This window comes from Megalobrama amblycephala, linkage group LG3, assembly GCF_018812025.1.
Source record: "Megalobrama amblycephala isolate DHTTF-2021 linkage group LG3, ASM1881202v1, whole genome shotgun sequence".
Taxonomy (NCBI): Eukaryota; Metazoa; Chordata; class Actinopteri; order Cypriniformes; family Xenocyprididae; genus Megalobrama; species Megalobrama amblycephala.
The window spans coordinates 24,370,788-24,394,675 of NC_063046.1; the positions used below are offsets into that span (position 1 = coordinate 24,370,788).

The window sequence follows — 23,888 nt, forward strand, 5'->3', positions numbered from 1 at the left end:
ACCAAAATAGAAAATTCCACAGGCTATTACCAAAAAAAAAAAAAAAAAATGGTTTAATATAAAATGTAACACGAGTTAGGAAAAAAGTTGTATTAAATATATAATGCTTATTACATACACAGTTGCATCTAACTTAAGATGTGTAAGCACAATTGTCATAAAAATAGTTTTTGCCTTGGTTTTGTTAGAGAAATGGCTAATACAGGTGAAAAAATTGATTTACAATTTGTTTCTGGAACTGATAATATATCTAAAAATATTACAAATAAGGTCAAATCAAAATCTAGCACCTACTGGTGAAATATTGTACCTCTCTGACCACCAGTGAAGTTTAAGGATAACCAAGTAAAACAAGTAACATTTAAATATGATTGTTTATAATTTTTGGACAAATCACAAAAAACATTTTATAGCTGTTAAAATGACTCTTTACTTTAATGTGAAGAAAGACCTTGACATTGTGGTAAACCAGTGGTGACATTATCACCTTGTCTAATGTCCATAATAGTACAGTTGGCGTTTGAAGACATTCGTCTTATGAATGGGTCACATATGGTCCATTTTTTGTGTGCTATTTTCTCCATCTCCTGAAGCCCATGAACATACTACAGCCATAACATAAAGTCACTATAAAAGCAAATATCTGTGGAGAGAGAAATAACAGAATTATTTACATACTGTAAGTGTTTAGTATTTTAATTGCTTGAAAGCAAATGCATGCATGGCTCACATAAATATAATTTTGTTTCTGCTTTAAAATGTGAATGGTGAAGGTTGCATAGTTATGGACCTTTTTGAACACTATTCATACTCAAACAGGTAGAGTATTAAATGTTCAGCACATAGTTTTATAGCTGATTGACTTCAAAATTAAAAACTGTTCAGAAAAAAAACAAAAAAAACAAAACTTTTTTGGATAATCTACTTTAAGCCTTCTTTAAACAAAATAAGAGGAAGTGGAGGAGGAATAATACAACAGTGCTTAACCCAAGGACAAAACAATAGCCTGCTTTTGAATCAAAAACATTTTAGATCACCTGTCACTCCAGTGATTAATTCCAACCTGAACTTGTTGCAAAATGTTAGATAAAAAAAAATGCTTATGGATATATAAATTATTGGATACAGGGTTTTTCTTGGCTCAAAATGAGATGGAGGTGGTAAAATCCTGATCACGGCAATAAAAAGCAAGTATTTTAGGTATTTTAAAGGTGACCTTTTGACAAGATGTGCCCCTTTTGACAAGATGCAATATAAGTCTCTGGTGTCCCCAGAATGTCTGTGAACTTTCAGCTCAAAATATCCAAACAGATCATTTATTATAGCTTGTCAAATTTGCCATGATTTGGGTGTGAGCAAAATCAAGCCTTTTTTGTGGGTGGGTTGCTTTAAATGCAAATGAGCTCGTGCTCCCCACCCCCAAGCTCACTCATCATTCCAATAGACCAATTTGGTGTTTGCAAACAGCGATGACGTTTTTTGTGGGCGGAGCCTAGCTGGTTGCAGAAAATGACAGTTGAGCAGTAGAAGTCTATGGAAGCCACGAAATAAAAGAATAAAAAAAGTTAATTTCGAGTTTATATCTCACAATTCTGACTTTTATTTCTCGCAAATCTGAGTTTACATCTCACATTTCTTACAAAGAAAAACAGAATTGTCAGATATACTCGTTATTCTGTCTTTTCTGAATTGCAATTCCGCAATTGCAAATCCCGCAATTCTGACTTTTTCCCCCTCAGAATTGTGAAATAAACTCACAATTGCGAGTTATAAAGTCCGAACTGGGAGTAATAAACACGCAAATGCAAGAAAAAAAAGTCAGAATTGTGAAATAAAAATTATTATGTTTAAAAGTTATCTATGTAAAATACTAGGTTTAAAATAGGTTTAAATTATTTTAATTATAATTATTTCATGATGTAACTGCTATGTATGTATGTCCTCTGAACTGCATATGTGAATATTATGTACACTTACTGTTTACATCAAATTCCTGCTTTAATAGTAGACTAATCCTTACAGATGTCATCAGTCCAGTCTGTGAAACGTCTCTGTTTATCTTCAAAGGACGTTTTTAACGATGGTTTTCTTTAAAAATGAAGACTATATTTTTTGCATTCCGATTCCAACATCCAGAGGCACAACAAAACATTTTTCTCTTTTTCTGTGGATTTTGCACATTTTCCTTCAATTGCTACCACTATTATTCTGCAACCAGTATGCGCGCGCAGCTGCAAGTGACGTAATTGTGACGTCTGCTCCAAAGTGGTCTATACACTGAGGCATACATAAATAATACAGCTCACACAGCAAATATAACTTGCAAAATGGATCGTTACAAACTGTTCCTGATGCAGCATATAACATAGGTATGGCATGTATTTTGTGGATGTTTGCAAAAATTCGATTCTGAATGATTTTGATAGCGTGATGCACGGCTAATGTGGCTAAAGCTACACATTGTTAGAGACTAGTGATGGCGAGATGAAGACTCATGAAGCATTGAAGCTTTTCAGCCAAGTGGTTCACAAAAGGGTTCTTTGCTCGAGGCTTCATTTGCTCACAATACCACCTGGTGGTCAAAGAGTGTAAAACAAGCAGATACATTACAGATGACCTGATGTGATCTGATACACTTTATTTTGCACCAGTTAAGGCTTAGAAATAACGGTGAAGAAAAATAGCAATTTACACATAGACTAATATATTTATTTGAATGTAATGTGTATTTTCTGGTTATATATAATTACTGTTTAACATAACTGTGTAATAAACATATTGGCTTCAAATGAATGGGGCTATCAAATGTGTGTAAATAAATTCTTTGGTCATAACAGGCAGGAGGGGCGATATTATTATTCTAAAACCACAAATTCTGAGGGGATCCCATGGTTTGTATATCTGTCAAAATGTCGCGCCAAGATTTGAACCGCATCATGAACCAGTCAGGCAGAAGCAAGGCTTCTGAGGCTTCGAACATCATCAGTGATGTCATTGATCTAAAGCCTCGATACACGCTTCACTAAAAGCTTCCGGGATTTCTCGACACACGCTCCGAAGCCTCGGCACAGAACGTAACATCACTATTAGAGACACTTAATAAGAATGAAGATGCGTTTATGAATTATACAGACTACACATGTTTTGGGGTTAAAAATGAAAATAACGACATGGCTCTGGTCTCCGTGAATACAGTAAGAAACAATGGTAACTTTAGCAATGTCCTAACTAAACATATTCAGGAAGACAATTTGCAAACATCATGAAATAAATATATATGAAATTGGATCAGTTGGTATCGATCCATCTTTGAGAATCAATTTCTGTGCAAATCCTGTGTTTTACTGACGATCGTGTGAAGCATTCTAGTGTTAATGACTTACACATACTGGTTTATGAATGTATCTAGCCACATTCCCTTCATAAATAAAATTGCACCACTGCATCCTTAGTGGCTCAGATGCCAGGAGTTTATGGAGATTCGTATGTTTGCTATTATAGTAGTTCACAGTTCAGAGATAACGTTTACATAGACATATCTATTTCTTATACCACACATATTAAAATTAAATGAAAGCATGCTTTTGGTGCATAAGATTGGTGCACAAACAACAGCTCAGGGAGGTCAAAAAACACATGAAGAGAAGTGTGAGGATTATACAACATCAGCAATCACAGACATTCGCATTAAGTCTGGATTAGTTTTTTCAGAGCACTGTGGAGTTTGCACAAAAATCATCTCAATTTAAACAATCTCATGCATGTGGCTCTTGTGGTTTGTGATCATAGGAGCATCAGCCGCTGCAGTAAATGTGGTGTGAAATTGACATAGTCCTTTTATGTTTAACCGTTTTAAATGCCCATTGCCCACCGTGCACAGTTGACCTGAAGCCACCGGGGTGGCAATGCCACCGTGCTATGGCCCGTCATCGCTGCTCACAGCTATATTTAGGGCCAAAGCCCAAAGGGCTGAAGGCCCTATTGTTTTCTTTAGGATTATTAGGGCCAAAGCCCTGTAAAGGGCTGAAGGCCCTTTTGTTTTCTTTAGGATTATTATTAGGGCCAAAGCCCTGTAAAGGGCTGAAGGCCCTTTTGTTTTCTTTAGGATTATTATTAGGGCCCAAGCCAATGTAATGGCGAAGGGCCCTCTTGATCCCCTAAGGATTATTATTATTAGGGCCAAAGCCGAATGGCTGAAGGCCCTATTGTTTTCTTTAGGATTATTATTATTAGGGATTCAAGCACGTAGTGCTGAAACTCTATTGTAATTGCTCAGATTTTTATTATTTTTCTTCTGCCGTAAAACTGATTGTGCAACCCAAACCATAAGTGCTAGAGACTTGAAACTTTGTCAGATGATAGTACAAAAATCGAGGAGAGGATGACAGAGTATGACCCCAATCGGCCAATAGGTGGCGCTACAGTGACCAAAAGTAGAAAATCGCTAGTAACTCCTAGACCGTTTGTCCTAGAATCAATTGTCTTATATCATTGTAATCCTTGGCTCAAGACGGACAAAATGCATATATCTGATTTTATTTGCGCCTGGAAAAATTTTCCACCATTTAGAATTTTGTCCAAAACCTACTTTTACAAACTAGTCCTAGGTTTTTCACCCAATCGGAACCAAACCAGTGCAGGAATGTTCTCTGGAGTCTGAATATCAATAATTATTGAAAAAAAAGTTGAAGTTTGATCCACGGTCGTTAAGAGGCGTCATAATGTACGATGTGGGCAGAGCCACTTTTTACTAAAATGGCTATAACTCAAGAACGAAATGAGATATTTGCACCAAACTCGGTACACGTGTAGGGGTTCATTCTTTGGTCAAAAAAAAAATCGCGTCGATTGGCCTCTAGGTGGAGCTATAACTTGGAAAAAACGTGAAAACAGCCGTAACTACGCAACCGTTAGTCCGATCGACTTTGGCATGGAGTGTCTTGGTCCAAGGGGGCATAATGGTCTATGAGGACATTGGTGTATCTCAAAATATATGGCCGCCATCGGCCAATGAAATTTAAGCACCTATTAGACAAGGTTAACGGAGTCAAGTCAAGTCAAATTTATTTATATAGCGCTTTTTACAATTGGTAATTGTTTCAAAGCAGCTTTACATATTAGAAGCACAGAAAAAAGAGAAGTGGTTAAAAATAAGCTGTACAAGCAAGCGTGGTAATATGTAACATATACAAGATGGTGCTACATTAAGCCAATGTCGGCTGACTCCCAGGGGTGGAAAAAACCCCCTAGGAGAAAAACCCAGCGTGCTAACACTGGGAAAAAAGTCCTAGGAGGGAAAAAACCCCTTGGAAGATATATATAATATATGTAAATGGATATGGAGATCAAAATCTGAATTATACATTTTTATTATAGAGATTAAAAATAGATTATATATAAGTATATGTAAGCGGATACGGAGATTTAAAAATCTGAATTATAGATGCAGCCAGAACTGGATCTGTAGGCCCATTGTCTCCTGGGCTACGTTGTAGTCAGGTCCAGACACAGGTTCTCCATTTGATCTGGATACGGCCTGGATCCAGCACCCGGCAAACCTCAGGATAAGCAGAGAGACTGATATTAGCGTAGACGCTATTAGCGTCGGAGGCCGATCGGAACAAAACTCTGTGGGCATGTTCGACTCATGGTCCTAGAGGTCTGTAAGAATTTTGAAAGAAATCGGCCACTAGTTGGCGCTAACGAGTTTTACGCCTCTGTAATCATGTGGCGTTTTACATATACAGACAATATGCATATCATTTTATAGATCTCCTCATTCTGAACAACTTTGCCTCAAGAACCAATGCTGTCAATTGTTCAATTCGCAAAAGTAGGTTTTTCACATAATCATGAATATTTAATGAACGATTTCATTAAATATTCATGATTATGTGAAAAACCTACTTTTGCGAACTAGTCCTAGGTTTTTCACCCGTTTGGAACTAAACCAATGCAGGACAATTCTCTGGACTCTCTAGATCAATAATTATAGAAAAAAAATTGAACTTTATGATTAGATCGCTAGTTCGTGGGACCCCTGATTTTAAACGGCTGTAACTCCCGAGCCCTACCTCCTAGGACCTCGGGGAAGGGCTCGTTGGAAAGGCCCTTTCCCCGACTAGATTCAGTTCGAGATTGGTGCGATTTGGCCTGGGCATTCTTGAGATATAAGCACAAAAAGATACGCATTTGATCAGGCGTAACTCATCACTCACTGCCCCTGTGATGATCTGTTCCACAGGGACTTTTGAGCTCTATCTACGCTCTGAGTTTCAGAATTTTTCGATGTCCTGTTCCCGAGATATAAGCGAAAAACCAAATTCCCATTCATCATTCATTCATTCATTATTCTGCTGTCAGAAAGACGAGACTTGCACTAAGATTTTCTTACCTATCATGTATTTCAAATATCTACAACAAAATGTGTGTGTAAGCATGTTTAATGCAGTCATGGAAAAATTACAAAACCAAAAACAGACCATTTTTAAAATGAAAGTAGGCTATAATGACTGGTCCTTTGCTGCCACCTGCTGGTTAAAGTAGTCATTTTGTCATATTGTTCTAAAATGCATATTTAGACTTGATAAAATCACTATTAATGATTACAATCACATTTTGTCAAAATGCATCACTTAATTTCGGTTGAAGTATTAATGACAATTGTGCCATATTATGTGAAACTTTAAGGAGACTTGCAGTAAACATTTCGTTACCCATCATTTATTATGTCAATCACATCGTTCATTCAAGAATATTTTAAAAACCTACTTTTGCATACTAATCAGGTTTTTTGCTCAATCTGAATAAAACCAATGCAGTATAATTCTCTGGACTCTGTTGTTTAATAATAATCAAAAAAAAGTTGAACTTTTGCATTAGTGGATATAAAAGGGTCATTTCAAAATGTGGCCTTCACCAAGTGTCCCTGAAAGCCATATATCTCTCCAAGGAATGCTCAGATCTTTCTGAAAATAAGCAAGGACCCGTGACATGACTCTAAATAAGCAATTTCATGGAGATGGGCAGGGGCGGATTAAGGTGGTCAGGGGCCCCTAGACTGCTCTTTGTGTGAGGCCCCCCGTAATCATTATGCTTTCTTGAAAAAATGTATTTAGTGACATACATGGTCCACACGCAAATATTAAAGTTAATCAGACAATAATACAGATTTTCTTCTACGTTCCACAGTAAGACAATTACCACCACATCACATAGGCTAGGAAAAATGTGAAATTGAAAATAATAATAAATAATATAAACCAATATAGAATACATAGCATAGGCGGAGGGTGAACCAACTCTAGGCTAGATGGGATTCCTCCATGAAAACACATAGTCTATGTCATGAAATAATTAGGCTACGTGTTGCCTATCAGCAACCTGTACACATCCCAACATAAATGCAAAAAATGTGATTTTCAAATTCTGAATGAATTAGGCCTATATTATGGAAGCCCATTTCCACCACTAAATCAAAAATTAAAAACCGTAATTACGACTTTTTATCTCAGTATTGTGACTTTTTTCTTGCAATTCTGACTGACTCTTTTTTCCTCAGAATTACAAGTTATAAAGTCACAATTCTGATATAAACTCGCAATTGCGAGAAAAAAAGTCAGAATTGTTACTATAATTGCGAGTTTATATCTGGCAATTCTAACTTTATAACTCGCAATTGCGAGAGAAAAAGAGTCAGAATTTTGAGATAAAGTCGCAATTATGGTTTTTATTTTATAGTGGCGAAAACGAGCTTCCATACTATAAAGTCTAGAAAGCGTGCATAAAAGCGCTTCCTTTATAACCTAAGCTGTCACTCATCTTAATTCATTGCGATCTCACAAGGTTCTGATAATCGATTAAGCTGACTGTACTATGAATATCTTATTTGGCCTACATAATAAATATACTTTTTTGTTAAAAGTTAAATTATAACGAGAGGATTTGAGTGTGCATATCTCAGCACTGGACTTAAACTCATGCGTTCAAGAAATCAAGTAGCCTAAGTTTTGTGATTGACTACATTGCTCAAAAATATACGTTGTAAATAGTAAATAAAAAACCTGTTTATATTAGTCACTTAGTCTCAAGAGCACAATCACCAAATCTGTTTATGATGACACAGAGAGCATTCGCGAGAGTGCAGAATTCAGTTAGAATTCCTAGTTCAGCTTGCACACGGAACAAAACTCCGGTGTTTCAGCGATGACTAATCTGAACGCCTCTGATTGGCCATTGCAATTGTAAGCTCAACAGAATCATGTGTGATTGGTTATAGTGCGCAACGCTGTAAAACGCGTAAAAAGTATAACGCAACATGAGCAGATCTATATTAAATACCGCAACCAACACTTTTCATTTAATTTTCACTTTATAACTAGATTTTGTTTAAATGTGCAGCTGCATTTTTGGCCAAGCCCACTCTAATTTTTGACCCATTGCCAGGGGAAGGCTACCCTTATACACGCTCCACCTATAGCCTAATCAGCACTCAAGCACACACATAAAACTTGCCACAGGGCCTGGTAAATGTAATTATTATGAGTGTGTGGTGAAAAAGCAGCAAGCAGACTTTCTATACATTTTAATAATTTAATGTTAATGTTTTCTGTTTTCGGCTGCAAAGATGAAGTCTACGATGCTGATTCGTCATGTCCGCTAGTAGTGGACATAATCTGAGAATATGTAGGCTATTTTCCATTTGGGTCGGTTCGATTAAAAGTGGAAAGTTGTTGTAATTCAGACAAACAATGTCTGGTCTGCCCCAAGCTTCACATGTTTTATTAGAGACCTGACCTGAAGACATCTTCATAACAATATTCAGTTACAGTCATAGCGCCACCTGTAGGCAACAGGAAATGACATGTTTTACACTGTGATTAACTCCTCATAGAGATTTAACCAGATCAATGTCATTTTTGGTCAGTCTAATCTAAAGGCCTTTGTGACATTAAATTGCGAAGATCTAGAGTTTTCACTGAAGGGCGTATCCATGGCGGCATGACAAAAGCCCTATTCAGACGGGACTAGTTTCACAGACGTACTTTGAGATTTTAATCCCGTCCGAATCTGCCATGTCTGTCTTTTTCTCACATGACCTCTGTAAAAATTCCAGAGCAAATTACCTACTGTTTTTCGTCAAACTCGGCGGTCCTCAGAGAAATCTAATCCTGTCCGAATGCGAATGTCTGTGATTTCCGAAAATGTTTTTTCCAAAACAAAAAAGTGTTTTGGTCAACGTGAACTACCGTACAATCTCTCGCTATAGCGCCGGTATTCAAGTTTCTGCTTTTTGCGCACTGATAATGGATGTAGATGTGTTTGGTACACTGCGAAGAAATAAAAAAAATAAATCAACAAGAAGAGCCAAATCACGTAAACTGTTAAGACTGGCTACTGTAATATCAGTTTCAGGTAAGATTACTTTCATTTCTGCACTTAATTACATAACGTGTAAATTATATAAGTTAAAACTTTTTATTCCAGTGGGTTTATTATAAGAACCCAGTTCTATTAAATCATGATGATAAATGTATGTTTAGTTTTTTCACACTACAATTTTTATAAAATGTTTACAAAACACTAAATGTGTTAGGACGTTTTACTTTATATTTCAAAGTGCATTCTGAACACGTGATCTTCTGAAATGCCCACATGTAAAACACAGACACTCCTACCTTGGTAATAAACACGGAGATGTTAGTCCCGTCCGAATCCGTACATAAAATCACAGACGTAGGTTGATAAGAATTGTTACTCAAACGTCGTTTGGAAAACTAGTCCCGTCCGAATAGGGCTAAAGTCTGATGTTTTGCCATGAAAAAGGAAGTTGTTGTAACTCAGACAAACAATGCCCGATCTGCCCCAAACTTCACATGTTTTATTAGAGTAGTAACCTGAAGACATCTTCATGACAATATTCAGTTACAGTCATAGCGCCACCTGGGGGCAACAGGAAAGGACATGTTTTACTCTGTGATTAACTCCTCCTAGAGATTTTATCAGATCAGCCAATTATTCTTCTTCTCCAAAATGAATCGCATTTTTGAGGGCCTAAACGTTCTCAAAAACTCATGAAACTTTGCACACGCATCAGAAGTGGTGAAAATTTACATCTGATATGGGTTTCAGAATTAGGTGTGGCAAAATGGCTCAATAGCGCCACCTACAAAATTTCAATTAAGCACCCTTCGTGCTACGTTTCACGTACAGTTATGAAATTCGGTAGACAGATGTAACAGCCAAATACCTACAAAAAAGCCCCGGGTTAAAAGTTTGTAAACCCAACAGGAAGTGAGATATTTAGAATTTTCTCTACAAAATTTTGGCAGTTTTTGCCATTTCCACATGTTGTACTTTAACAAACTCCTCCTAGAGCTTTAATCAGATCAACATCATATTTGGTCAGTCTAATCTAAAGGCCTTTGAGACGTTAAATTGCGAAGATCTAGAGTTTTCACTGAAGGGCGTGTCCGTGGCGGCCTGGCAAAGTTCGATGTTTCGCCATGAAACAGGAAGTTGTTGTAACTCGGGCATACAATGTCTGATCTGCCCCAAACTTCACATGTTTTATTAGAGTCCTAACCTGAAGACATCTATATGACAATATTCAGTTACAGTCATAGCGCCACCTGGGGGCAACAGGAAATGACATGTTTTACACTGTGATTAACTCCTCATAGAGATTAAACCAGATCAACATCATATGTTGTCAGTCTAATCTTAAGACATTAGTGATGATAAACGTCAAAGATCTTGAGTTTTCGTTGAAGGGCGTGTCCGTGGTGACCGACAAAGTCTGATGTTTCGCCATGTAAGGTGAATCACTTTTTTGAGGGCCGAAACATACTCGAAAACTCATGATACTTTGCAGATGCGTCAGAAGTGGTGAAAATTTACGTCTGATATGGGTTTCAGAATTAAGTGTGGCAAAATGGCTCGATAGCGCCACCTAAAAAATTTCAACGAAGTGCCCCTGAGACACTACATTTCACGTACAGGTATGAAATTTGGTACACACATCTAACAGCCCAATACCTACAAAAAAGTGGAGTGAAATCTGAAAACCAACAGGAAGTCAGATATTTTGAATTTTCTTTGCAAAATTTGTTCAGTTTTTGCCATTTCCAGTTGTTGTACTTTAACGAACTCCTCCTAGAGCTTTAATCAGATCAACATCATATTTGGTCAGTCTAATCTAAAGGCCTTTGAGACGTAAAATTGCGAAGATCTAGAGTTTTCGCTGAAGGGCGTGTCCGTGGCGGCCTGGCAAAGTTCAATGTTTCGCCATGAAACAGGAAGTTGTTGTAACTCGGGCATACAATGTCTGATCTGCCCCAAACTTCACATGTTTTATTAGAGTCCTGACCTGAATACATCTATATGGCAATATTCAGTAACAGTCATAGCGCCACCTGGGGGCAACAGGAAATGACATGTTTTACACTGTGATTAACTCCTCATAGAGATTTAATCAGATCAACATCAAATGTTATCAGTCTAATCTTAAGACCTTAGCAATGATAAACGTCAAAGATCTTGAGTTTTCGTTGAAGGGCGTGTCCGTGGTGACCGACAAAGTCTGATGTTTCGCCATGAAAGAGGAAGCTGTTGTTACTGAGGCATACTATGTCTGATCTGCTCCAAACTTCACATGTGTGATAAGAGTCCTGGCCTAAAGACATCTATATGACAATATTCAGTAAGCCATAGCGCCACCTGCTGGCAACAGGAAACGGCATGCTTTACACTGTAATTCACTACCAGATTCACATTTCTTTATGCAACGCAGTGCCAAAAATGCTAAAAACACGTTAAACCATGCAACATTTGGCTGAGTGCTAATGTTTGCGATTAACACCACGAAAGAAACAGGAAGTTGTTGTAACTCAGGCATACAATGTCTGATCTGCTCCAAACTTCACATGTTCGATAATAGTCCTGGCCTGAAGACATCAACATGGCAATATTCAGTTACGGTCAAAGCGCCACCTGTTGGCCACAGGAAGTGTGGCATTTCGAAACTTGACTTTGGCATAATTCTCCTGTATTCACTTGCTTACATGCATGTCGCCCACTGTTCACTGTTTTCCTAAGGCCAACGGCTGGCGGTGAGCCCGGGTGCGAGGGCCCTTTCATCGCTACTTGCAGCTTTAATTATTATTATTATTTTTATTTTTTTTCCGTCTTCCGGGGCTTTTTGAGGGCCTTAACATGCTCAAAAACTCTTGAAAATTGGCACACACATTGGAATCTGCGGCCATCAGGGCCGGGCAGAAGCTGGTACCCGGGCGTGGCAGGGGGGCTCGACAGCGCCCCCTTGAAAAAAGTCCGAAAACTTGGTCCATATATTAAACACGCTTGCACGTATTAGTATGAAACTTGGTACACATATAGACCTCATCGGGCCGAACAACTTTCATGCTCTAAGTTAAACGCCACCCCAACAGGAAGTCAGCTATTAAGGGTTGTTCGAAAAACGCATGCTCTGGAATTTGATATACTCCTCCTAGGCGAATAATCCGATCACCACCAAACTCGGTCAGCATGAAGTCATGACTTTGATGATGAAAAATTGCCAGCTTTTTGATATCTCAAACGGTTTGGCTGTGGCGAGGCAACGAATTGATGGCGAGAAAAGGGAAACAGGAAATGTGTTATAATGTCTGCATACATTGATTGATGTTTATGAAACTTCAGCGGTGTGTTCGTTATAGGAGTCTGATCACATGGATGTGACTAATGTGAGTCAAAGTTATAGCGCCACCAACTGGCAGCAAGAAGTGTGTCACTTTCAAAATGCATTGTTATTTTTACCTGATTTTCTTCAAACTTCATCAGTGTAATGTCAATACACAGCAGATGTAGACCTGTGACAGGATTTTTGATATTTTAAATATTGTTGCCATGGCAACATGTCAAACTTTAATAATATTCTTGAGTGTTTTTGAGGCTTTTAACATGCTTCAAATTGCATGAAACTCGACACACACATCAATATTGTCAATCAGTAGACATGGACAAAGCCATAGATATGGGCGTGGTGGAGGGGCTCAGTAGCGCCACCTTTTGACAAAAGTTGGGGGGTTAGTTTTTCCTACAGTCACAAAACTCGGTACACATATTGTTCTCATCAAGCCGGACAATTTTCTAATTTACACTTATTAGCTCCGACCAACAGGAAGTCAGCTATTTTGGTTTGAATGTTAATTTTTTGAAAAAACAAGCTATGAATTTTATACTACTACTCCTACAGGGTTTATACAATAACACCAAAGTTTTTTAACTTGGTGCTAATACATTGAAGTTGTTTAATTGCAAACGGATTTTGGATGGCGAGGAACGAATTTATGGCGAGAAAAGGGAAACAAAGTGTTATAACATCTGCATATATTTAATTGATTTTGATTAATCTTTGGCTGTGTGTTCGTTGTACAAGGCTGATCATATGGATGTGTCTATTGTGAGTTAAAGTTATAGCGCCACCAACTGGCAGCAGGAAATGTGTCACTTTCAGCATGCTTTGAGATCACCATCTTATTTTTACCCGATTTGCTTCAAACTTCATTTGAATAATGTCAAAACATGGCACATGTAGATCTTGAAAGAATCGTGATATCTCAAACACAGTTGTCCTGGCAAAGCATTCAAATTTAATATTTATTTTAGGTGCTTTTGAGACTCTTTGCATGCTTCAAATTGTTTGAAACTCCACACACATGTCAGGATTGTTAGCCAGTAGACATGGACAAAGCCTTAGAAACAGGCGTAACGGAGGAGCGCCACCTTATATTGCAGTAAATGTAGAGTGAATTTGACATAGTCTTTTGATGTTTAACCATTTTAGCTGCCTATTGCCTGCTGTGCACAGTTGTCCTGAAGCCACCGTGGTGGCGGTGCCACCGGCTTGGGCCCGCCATCGCTGCTCGCAGCTATATTTCTTCTTCTTCTTCTTCTCCAAAGTAAATCGCATTTTTGAGGGCCTAAACGTGCTCGAAAACTCATGAAACTTTGCACACGAGTCAGAAGTGGTGAAAATTTACGTCTGTTATGGGTCGCAGCATTAGACGTGGCAAAATGGCTCGATAGCGCCATCTAACGTACAGCCCCTCTCTTGGGCAGTGTGTTCGTTATAGGAGTCTGATCACATGGATGTGGCTACTGTGAGTCAAAGTTATACCGCCACCAACTGGCAGCAGGAAGTGTCACTTTCAAAATGCTTTGAGATCACCATCTTATTTTTATCTGATTTGCTTCAAACTTCACCACAATAATGTCAAAACATGGCAGATGTAGACCTTTGAAAAGAATCGTGATATCTCAAACATAGTTGCCTTGGCAACACGTCAAACTTTTATAATATTCTTGGGCATTTTTGAAGCCCTTAACATTCTTCAAATTGGATGAAACTCGACACACACATCAATATTGTCATACAGTAGATATGGGCAAAGTCTTAGAAACGGGCGGGGAGAAGGGGCTCTGCAGCGCCACCTTTTGACAAAAGTGGGAGGTTTAGTTTAACCTACAGTCACCAAACTCGGTACACTTTTTGTTCTCATTAAACTGGACAACTTTCTTATTTACAGTCATTAGCTCTGACCAACAGGAAGTCAGATATTTTGGTTTAAATGTGGATTTTTCACACACACATAGACGTAGGCTGTCTGTCCCCCCCCCCCCCCCCCCCCTGTGTGTGTGTGTGTGTGTGTGTGAGTGAAAGAGAGAGAGATAGTTTTACAGCCTTGATCAGTTATTTAACCCTTTTATTGCAGACTCACTGTGCTTAAGAGTTTATTCCCAACCCTTAATCAAACACATCTGAAGCAGCTAATCAGGACAGTTCATTTGTAGGCCACTGACAACATAGCATTACATTATTAGTTTGATAATTAGGGTTAATTCAAATATAAAAACACACCGCAAAAGCATGCTTTTGGTGCATAAGACTGGTGCATAAACAACAGCTCAGGGAGGTCAAAAACATGAAGTGTGAGGATTATTGACTAACCTTATTCTTGACTAGCCTACTGCGTTTCGAATTACAGGTTCCACTTCCGGTTTGGTGAACTTCCATTCAAAAAGACTGAAACTTATCATTTCAAATCATAAGGTTGCCCTACAATTAAAGCTTATCTGTCAGTTTGGCTGAATCAGCTGTCAATTTTTCTTTCGTGTTTTATTTTCAGACATCATGAGGATTACATAACGCTTGGTATTTAACATAACATGTTATAACAAAAATATCTATGGCAAGAGCTCTTTTCAGCAGCTGCTTTCTATCCTCCCGATTATTTTATTTTGTCTCTTTGCATACCGCTGTAATAGTATGAAAAAGGACAGCATATACTGCACATTTGTGGTCTGTTCTCTCTATATAATTTACAATACATCCCATTAATAATTCACTGGAATGCACAAAGAATCTCCTCAAAGCCTCACGTCTCTTTCCAGGTTTGTTTTACAGGTAAATACAACTGGCCTGTCTGTGGATTACGTTTCTGGATTTCCCCAATAAAATGCTGCAAATGTATCTTGTTTCCTGGACTTTGTGATTTTTGTGACAGAAAACACCAACATTTCTAGATCCAGCAACATGAGCATTCGGATTCGTCCCCCAGCCTCCATTGGAGAGCGGATGGCTCTATTTCGGGCAGTGGTGGCTCTGCGACAGGAGGGAGGAGAGGTAGGGTGTTTTGCCCAGTTTTTCTGGACTATGGCGAGAGGGCTGCGCTATAATGATGAGGCGCTAAAAGGGATTTTCAGTGGATGCCTCGATGACCCTCTGCCTCAGTGTGAGTTGGAGGGGCTCCAGACCCTGGATTTTTGGGGCTTTGTCAGCTATCTCTCCCACAGAACTCATTGGGCAACACATGCTCAGCCAGAGTCCACTCCAGCCCATGAATCCGCTCCAGCCTGTGAGTTCACTCCAGAGTCCACAGAGGAGGTGGGCACAGGTTCACCACCTAACTCACGTAAAAGGAGGAAGAGGAGGAGAAAGGCTTCAGTCATTTCTCAAGGCCTGGAGGCCTTCCCGGAGTCCGCTCCAGCCAGTGAGGCCGCTCCAGCCAGTGAGGCCGCTCCAACCAGTGAGGCCGCTCAAATCAGTGAGTCCATTCCAGAGCACGCTCCAGTCAGTGAGTCCGCTCCAGCCAGTGAGTCCACTCCAGAGTCTGCTCCAGCCAGTGAGTCCGCTCCAGCCAGTGAGTCCGCTCCAGCCAGTGAATCCGCTCCAGCCAGTGAGTCCGCTCCAGCCAGTGAGTCCACTCCAGAGCCCGCTCCAGTAAGTGAGTCCACTTCAGAGCCCGTTCCAGCCAGTGAGTCCACTCCAGAGCTCGCTCCAGCCAGTGAGTCCGCTCCAGCCAGTGAGTCCACCCCAGAGCCCGCTCCAGCCAGTGAGTCCACTCCAGAGCCCGCTCCAGTAAGTGAGTCCACTTCAGAGCCCGCTCCAGCCAGTGAGTCCACTCCAGAGCTCGCTCCAGCCAGTGAGTCCGCTCCAGCCAGTGAGTCCACCCCAGAGCCCACTCCAGTCAGTGAGTCTGCTCCAGCCAGTGAGTCTGCTCCAGCCACTGAGTCCACTCCAGAGCCCGCTCCAGTCAGTGAGTCCACTCCAGATGTTGTTCTCTGTTTTCCCAAGCGCCTTGCCCTGCCGGCGCCAACTAAGCGCCTTGCCCTGCCGGCGCCAACTAAGTGCCTTGCACTGCCACCGCCAACTAAGCGCCTTGCCCTGACCCTTGCCTGTCTGTGGATTACGTTTCTGGATTTCCCCAATAAAATTCTGCAAATGGATCTTGTTTCCTGGACTTTGTGATTTCTGTGACAGAAAACACCAACATTTCTAGATCCAGCAGCATGAGCATTCGGATTCGTCCCCCAGCCTCCATTGGAGAGCGGATGGCTCTATTTCGGGCAGTGGTGGCTCTGCGAGGAGAGGTAGGGTGTTTTGCCCAGTTTTTCTGGACTATGGCGAGAGGGCTGCGCTATAATGAGGCGCTAAAAGGGATTTTCAATGGATGCCTCGATGACCCTCTGCCTCAGTGTGCGTTGGAGGGGCTCCAGACCCTGGATTTTTGGGGCTTTGTCAGCTATCTCTCCCACAGAAGTCATTGGGCAACACATGCTCAGCCAGAGTCCGCTCCAGCCTGTGAATCCACTCCAGCCTGTGAGTTCACTCCAGAGTCCACAGAGGAGGTGGGCACAGGTTCACCGCCTAACTCACGTAAAAGGAGGAAGAGGAGGAGAAAGGCTTCAGTCATTTCTCAAGGCCTGGAGGCCTTCCCGGAGTCCGCTCCATCCAGTGAGTCCGCTCCAGCCAGTGAGGCCGCTCCAGCCAGTGAGGCCGCTCAAATCAGTGAGTCCACTCCAGAGCACGCTCCAGCCAGTGAGTCCGCTCCAGCCAGTGAGTCCGCTCCAGCCAGTGAATCCGCTCCAGCCAGTGAGTCCGCTCCAGCCAGTGAGTCCACTCCAGAGCCCGCTCCAGTAAGTGAGTCCACTCCAGAGTCCGCTTCAGTCAGTGAGTCTGCTCCAGCCAGTGAGTCGGCTCCAGCCACTGAGTCCACTCCAGAGCCCGCTCCAGTCAGTGAGTCCACTCCAGATGTTGTTCTCTGTTTTCCCAAGCGCCTTGCCCTGCCGGCACCAACTAAGCGCCTTGCCCTGCTGGCGCCAACTAAGCGCCTTGCCCTGCCGGTGCCAACTAAGCGCCTTGCACTGCCGCCGCCAACTAAGCGCCTTGCCCTGCCGGCGCCAACTAAGCGCCTTGCCCTGCCAGAGCAGCCCGAGCCCGCTGCCGTTCCAGAGCAGCCTAAGCCTGCTGCCGTCACCGAGCTGCCCGCTCTCCCTGGTACGGCCACGGAGGCCGTCACCGAGCTGCCCTTGGTCAGCCCTGCCGCCGCCCAGGTCTTCTGCCCTGCCGCCGCCATTCAAGCCTTCTGCCCTGCCGTTGCCATCCAGACTTTCTGCCCTGTCGCCACTGCCCAGGCCGTCTGAACCGCTGGAACCTGCCGGGTCAGTTCCTCCAGCGCCGCCCTGGCAATCAGCCAGGACTCCAGACCTGCCGGTGCCTGCTTGGTTAGTTCCTCCAGCGCTGCCCTGGCAATCAGTCAGGACTCCAGACAAGATGGAACCCGCCTGGTCTGTTCCTCTGGCTCCCCCTTGGCCCTCAGTTGGGGACTCTAGACCTGGCCCGCCATCCCTCCCCCTGATCCTCCTCCTGTCCACCTCCCTCCTGAGTTTTTGTGTTTTTGTTTTTTTTCTTCTTTTTTGTCTGGTGGAGCGTCTGGTAGCCGCTCCTTTGAGGTGGGGTAATGTCATGATCACTAGTGAGAGTGCCCTAATCAGCCACTAGAGGGCACTCCATCCCGGACTCTTGTTTTCACCCATTGGACTACATTACCCATACTCACTTCCCAGACTCATTAAACCTTGTCATTGCAACCAGCTGTTTTGTGTTTGTTCATTAGTGTCTGTCTATTTATACCTGGTTTGTCTCTACTCTTGTTATGGTGTTTTCATGTATGGTTTCCCGGTTCTCCATTTTGGTTTTTGGTTTTCATGTTTCGTGTTTTTTGTATGGACTGCCTTTATGGATTCTGACCCTTGCCTGTCTGTGGATTACGTTTCTGGATTTCCCCAATAAAATGCTGCAAATGTATCTTGTTTCCTGGACTTTGTGATTTCCATGACATATGCTGTTTGGACCAAAAACACTAAAAACATGGCTGAAGTTTGAAGTAAAAGCTGCTGCAGTAAATGTGGTGTGAAATTGACATAGTCCTTTTATGTTAAATCGTTTTAAATGCCCATTGCCCGCCGTGCACAGTTGCACTGGCCACTGGGGTGGCGGTGCTACCGGGCTTTGGCCCGTCATCGCTGCTCGCAGCTATATTTAGGGCCAAAGCCCAAGGGGCTGAAGGCCCTATTGTTTTCTTTAGGATTATTATTATTATTATTATTATTTATTTATTTTTTTTCCGACTATTCTGGCATCGGGCTTTGGCCCGTCATCGCTGCTCGCAGCTATATTTATTTATTTATTTATTTTTCAACTATTTGGGCATTTTTGGGGCCCTTACCATGCTCGAAAACTCATGAAACTTTGCACATTCATCGGAACCCGCGGCCATCAGGGCCGGGCAGAAGCTGGTACCCGGGCGTGGCAGCGGGGCTCGACAGCGCCCCCTTAAATGGGGTCCGAAAACGTGGTCTATATATCAAGCACACTTGCACATACAAATATAAAACTCAGTACACATTATAGACCTCATCGGGCCAAACAACTTTTGTACTCTAAGTTATACGTCACCTCAACAGGAAGTCGGCTATTATGGGTTGTTTGAAAAACGCATGCTCTGGAATTTGATATACTCCTCCTAGGCGATTAATCCGATTGCAACCAAACTCGGTCAGCATGAAGTCAAGACATTGATGATGAAAAATTGCCAGCGGATTTTTGATATCTCGAACGGTTTGGCGTGGCGAGGCAACGAATTTATGGCGAGAAAAGGGAAACAGGAAATGTGTTATAATGTCTGCATACATTCATTGATGTTTATGAAACTTCAGCTGTGTGTTCATTATAGGAGTCTGATCACATGGATGTGACTATTGTGAGTCAAAGTTATAGCGCTACCAACTGGCAGCAAGAAGTGTGTCACTTTCAAAATGCACTGTGTTCATTCTGTTAATTTTACCTGATTTGCTTAAAACTTCATCAGTATAATGTCAATACACAGCAGACCTGTGACAGGATTTTTGATATTTTAAATATTGTTGCCATGGTAACATGTCAAACTTTAATAATATTCTTGAGAGTTTTTGAGGCTTTTAACATGCTTCAAATTGCATGAAACTCGACACACACATCAATATTGTCAACCAGTAGACATGGACAAAGCCATAGAAATGGGCGTGGTGGACGGGCTTAGTAGCACCACCTTTTGACAAAAGTGGGGGGGTTCGTTTTTCCTACAGTCACCAAACTCGGTACACTTATTGAGCTCATCAAGCCGGGCAATTTTCTAATTTACACTCATTATCTCCGACCAACAGGAAGTCAGCTATTTTGGTTTGAATGTGGATTTTTTGAAAAAACAGGTTATGAATTTTATACTACTATTCCTACTGGGTTTATACAATTTACACCAAACTTTTTTAACTTGGTGCTAACACATTGAAGTTGTTTAATTGCAAACGGTTGTTGGATATCTCAAACGTTTTGGCTGTAACGAGGCAATGAATTTATGGCAAGAAAAGGGAAACATAGTGTTATAACTTGTGCATACATTAATTGATTTTAATGAATATCTGGCTGTGTGTTCGTTGTACAAGGCTGATCACATAGATGTGACTATTGTGATTCAAAGTTATAGCGCCACCAACTGGCAGTAGAAAGTGTCACTTTCAGCATGCTTTGAGATCATCCTCTTATTTTTACCCGATTTGCTTCAAACTTCTTCAGAATAATGTTAAAACATGGGTCATGTAGTCCTTTGAAAACTGGCAGGGAACAGGGGCTCTATAGCGCCACCTTGCAGTGCAGTAAATGTGGAGTGAATTTGACATAGTCCTTTGATGTTTAACCATTTCAAATGCCTATTGCCAGCTGTGCACAGTTGCCCTGAAGCCACCAGGGTGTCGGTGCCACCGGGCTTGGGCCCGCCATCACTGCTCGCAGTTATTAGGGCCCAAGCGAATTAGCGAGCAGGGCCCTCTTGTTCTTCTAAGGATTATTATTATTTTTTTATTTTTTTTTTTTTTTTTTTCGTGTTCCGGGGCTTTTTGGGGGCCTTAACATACTCAAAAACTCTTGAAAATTGGCACACACATTGGAATCCGCGGCCATTAGGACGCCGCAGAGGCTGGTACCCGGGCGTGGCAGGGGGGCTCGACAGCGCCCCCTTGAAAAAAATCTGAAAATTTGGTCCATATATTAAACACGCTTGCACGTATTAGTATGAAACTCGGTACACATATAGACCTCATCGGGCCGAACAACTTTCATGCTCTAAGTTAAACGCCACCCCAACAGGAAGTCAGCTATTAAGGGTTGTTTGAAAAACGCATGCTCTGGAATTTGATATACTCCTCCTAGACGATTAATCCGATCGCCACCAAACTCGGTCAGCATGAAGTCAAGACACTGATGATTAAAAATTGCCAGGGGATTTTTGATATCTCGAACGGTTTGGCCGTGGCGAGGCAACGAATTTATGGCGAGAAAAAGGAAACAGGAAATGTGTTATAACGTCTGCATACATATATTGATCTTTATGAAACTTCACGAGTGTGTTGGTTGTAGTAGTCCGATCACATGGATGTAACTATTGTGAGTCAAAGTTATAGCGCCACCAACTGGCAGCAGGAAGTGTATCACTTTTTGAAATGCTTTGAGATCACCCTCTTATTTTTACCTGATTTGCTTCAAACTTCATCAGTGTAATGTCAATACACAGCAGATGTAGACCTATGACAGGATTTTTCATATTTGAAATATTGTTGCCATGGCAACAGGTCAAATTGTAATAATATTGTTGAGTGTTTTTGAGGCTCTTAACATGCTTCAAATTGCATGAAACTCGACACACACATCAATATTGTCAACCAGTAGACATGGACAAAGCCATAGAAATGGGCATGGTGGAGGGGCTCAGTAGCGCCACCTTTTGACAAAAGTGGGGGGTTAGTTTTTCCTACAGTCACCAATCTCAGTACACATATTGTTCTCATCAAGCCGGACAATTTTCTAATTTACATTCATTAGCTCCGACCAACAGGAAGTCAGCTATTTTGGTTTGAACGTTAATTTTTTGAAAAAACAGGCTATGAATTTTATACTACTACTCCTACAGGGTTTATCCAATTTACACCAAGCTTTTTTTAACTTGTTGCTAACACATTGAAGTTGTTTAATTGCAAACGGATTTTGGATATCTCAAACGGTTTGGCCGTGGCGAGGCAACGAATTTATGGCAAGAAAAGGGAAACAAAGTGTTATAACTTCTGCATACATTAATTGATTTTGATGAAACTTCGGCTTAGTCTTCGTTGTACAAGGCTGATCACATGGATGTGACTATTGTGATTCAAAGTCATAGCGCCACCAACTGGAAGCAGAAAATGTGTCACTTTCAGCATACATTGAGATCACCCTCTTATTTTTACCTGATTTGCTTCAAAATTCATCAGAATAATGTTAAAACTTGGCACATGTAATCCTTTGAAAATGGGCAGGGAGGAGGGGCTCTATAGTGGCACCTTGTAGTGCAGTAAATGTGGAGTGAATTTGACATAGTCCTTTGATGTTTAACCGTTTTAAGTGCCTATTGCCCGCTGTGCACAGTTGCCCTGAAGCCACCGGGGTGGCGGTGCCACTGGGTTTGGGCCCGCCATTGCTGCTCGCAGCTATATTATTGAATTATTTTTTTACAAATTTTTTCCGTCTTCCGGGGCTTTTTGGGGGCCTTAACATGCTCAAAAACTCCTGAAAATTGGCACACACATTGGAATCTGCAGCCATTAGGACGCCGCAGAGGCTGGTACCTGGGCATGGCAGGGGGGCTCGACAGCGTCCCCTTGAAAAAAGTCTGAAAACTTCATCCATATATTGAACACACTTGCATGTATTAGTATGAAACTCGGTACACATATAGACCTCATCGGGCCGAACAACTTTCATGCTCTAAGTTAAACGCCACCCCAACAGGAAGTCAGCTATTAAGGGTTGTTTGAAAAACGCATGCTCTGGAATTTGATATACTCCTCCTAGGTGATTAATCCGATCACCACCAAACTCGGTCAGCATGAAGTCAAGACACTGATGATGAAAAATTGCCAGCGGATTTTTGATATCTCGAACGGTTTGGCCGTGGCGTGGCAACGAATTTATGGTGAGAAAAGAGAAACAGGAAATGTGTTATAATGTCTGCATACACTGATTGATGTTTATGAAACTTCAGCTGTGTGTTCGTTATAGGAGTCTGATCACATGTATGTGACTATTGTGAGTCAAAGTTATAGCGCCACCAACTGGCAGCAAGAAGTGTGTCACTTTCAAAATGCATTGAGTTTACTCTGTTATTTTTACCTGATTTGCTTCAAACTTCATCAGTGTAATGTCAATACACAGCAGATGTAGACCTGTGACAGGATTTTTGATATTTTAAATATTGTTGCCATGGCAACGCATCAAACTTTAACCCTCTGGAGTCTGAGGCTGATTTGGGGCTTGGAGAAGTTTTGACATGCCCTGACATTTGTGCTTTTTTCAGTTGTTCATAAACATATAAATGACAAAAGTGTCATTACACTGTATTCAGCACAAACTAGGCTACAATAATATGTGAGGAACATGTATGTACATGTTTGTATTTTTGAAGGAATAATGTTTATGCGTGGTTATTGAAAAAACAAAAACTTAAGTCACTGAAATAAGGCCAAAAAAAGTATATTAAATCTATGTTCACAAGACTTTTGGGTATTGGAGGTTGTAGACTAGAGTTTTTGCTTCAGAATTATGTAAAAATTATGCTGCCTACTCCTTCATATAAAACAATATATTGATTTAGTTTTTGTAAGACACTTTTTGTCAAGAAACACAGTATGCGTGGGGGCGTGAATCTGCATGAATAATGGGCCATTTACACCTGAGAAGACAAAGGAATCACATAGTAATGATCTGAAATGACTTGCATATTAATGAGGCCTATCCGTCAGGTAGGCTGTGAAAAAAAACCCTCTTTACACCTTTAGTCCACAAATTCATAATATAAAGAAGAAAAGGAACTAGGAACTAACGGCATGTCTTCTAGAGAGCGCTAACCATTGCTTTAACATCCAAATAAACACTTTTCAAGACAATAAATACACGATTGAGACGATGAATGCATGTATTG

General features: G+C 41.1%; 1 protein-coding gene across 1 annotated transcript in view; it reads right to left on the reverse strand.

Moving 5' to 3' along the window:
- Nucleotides 1-405: 405 nt before the first annotated feature.
- Nucleotides 406-23,888, reverse strand: part of mal2 (mal, T cell differentiation protein 2) — a 30,850-nt gene continuing 7,367 nt past the window's right edge. Inside the window, exon 4 of the mRNA XM_048184693.1 lies at nucleotides 406-643. Coding sequence (XP_048040650.1) covers nucleotides 572-643 — 72 coding nt within the window. The 3' untranslated portion in view covers nucleotides 406-571. The remainder of the gene's footprint in view (nucleotides 644-23,888) is intronic.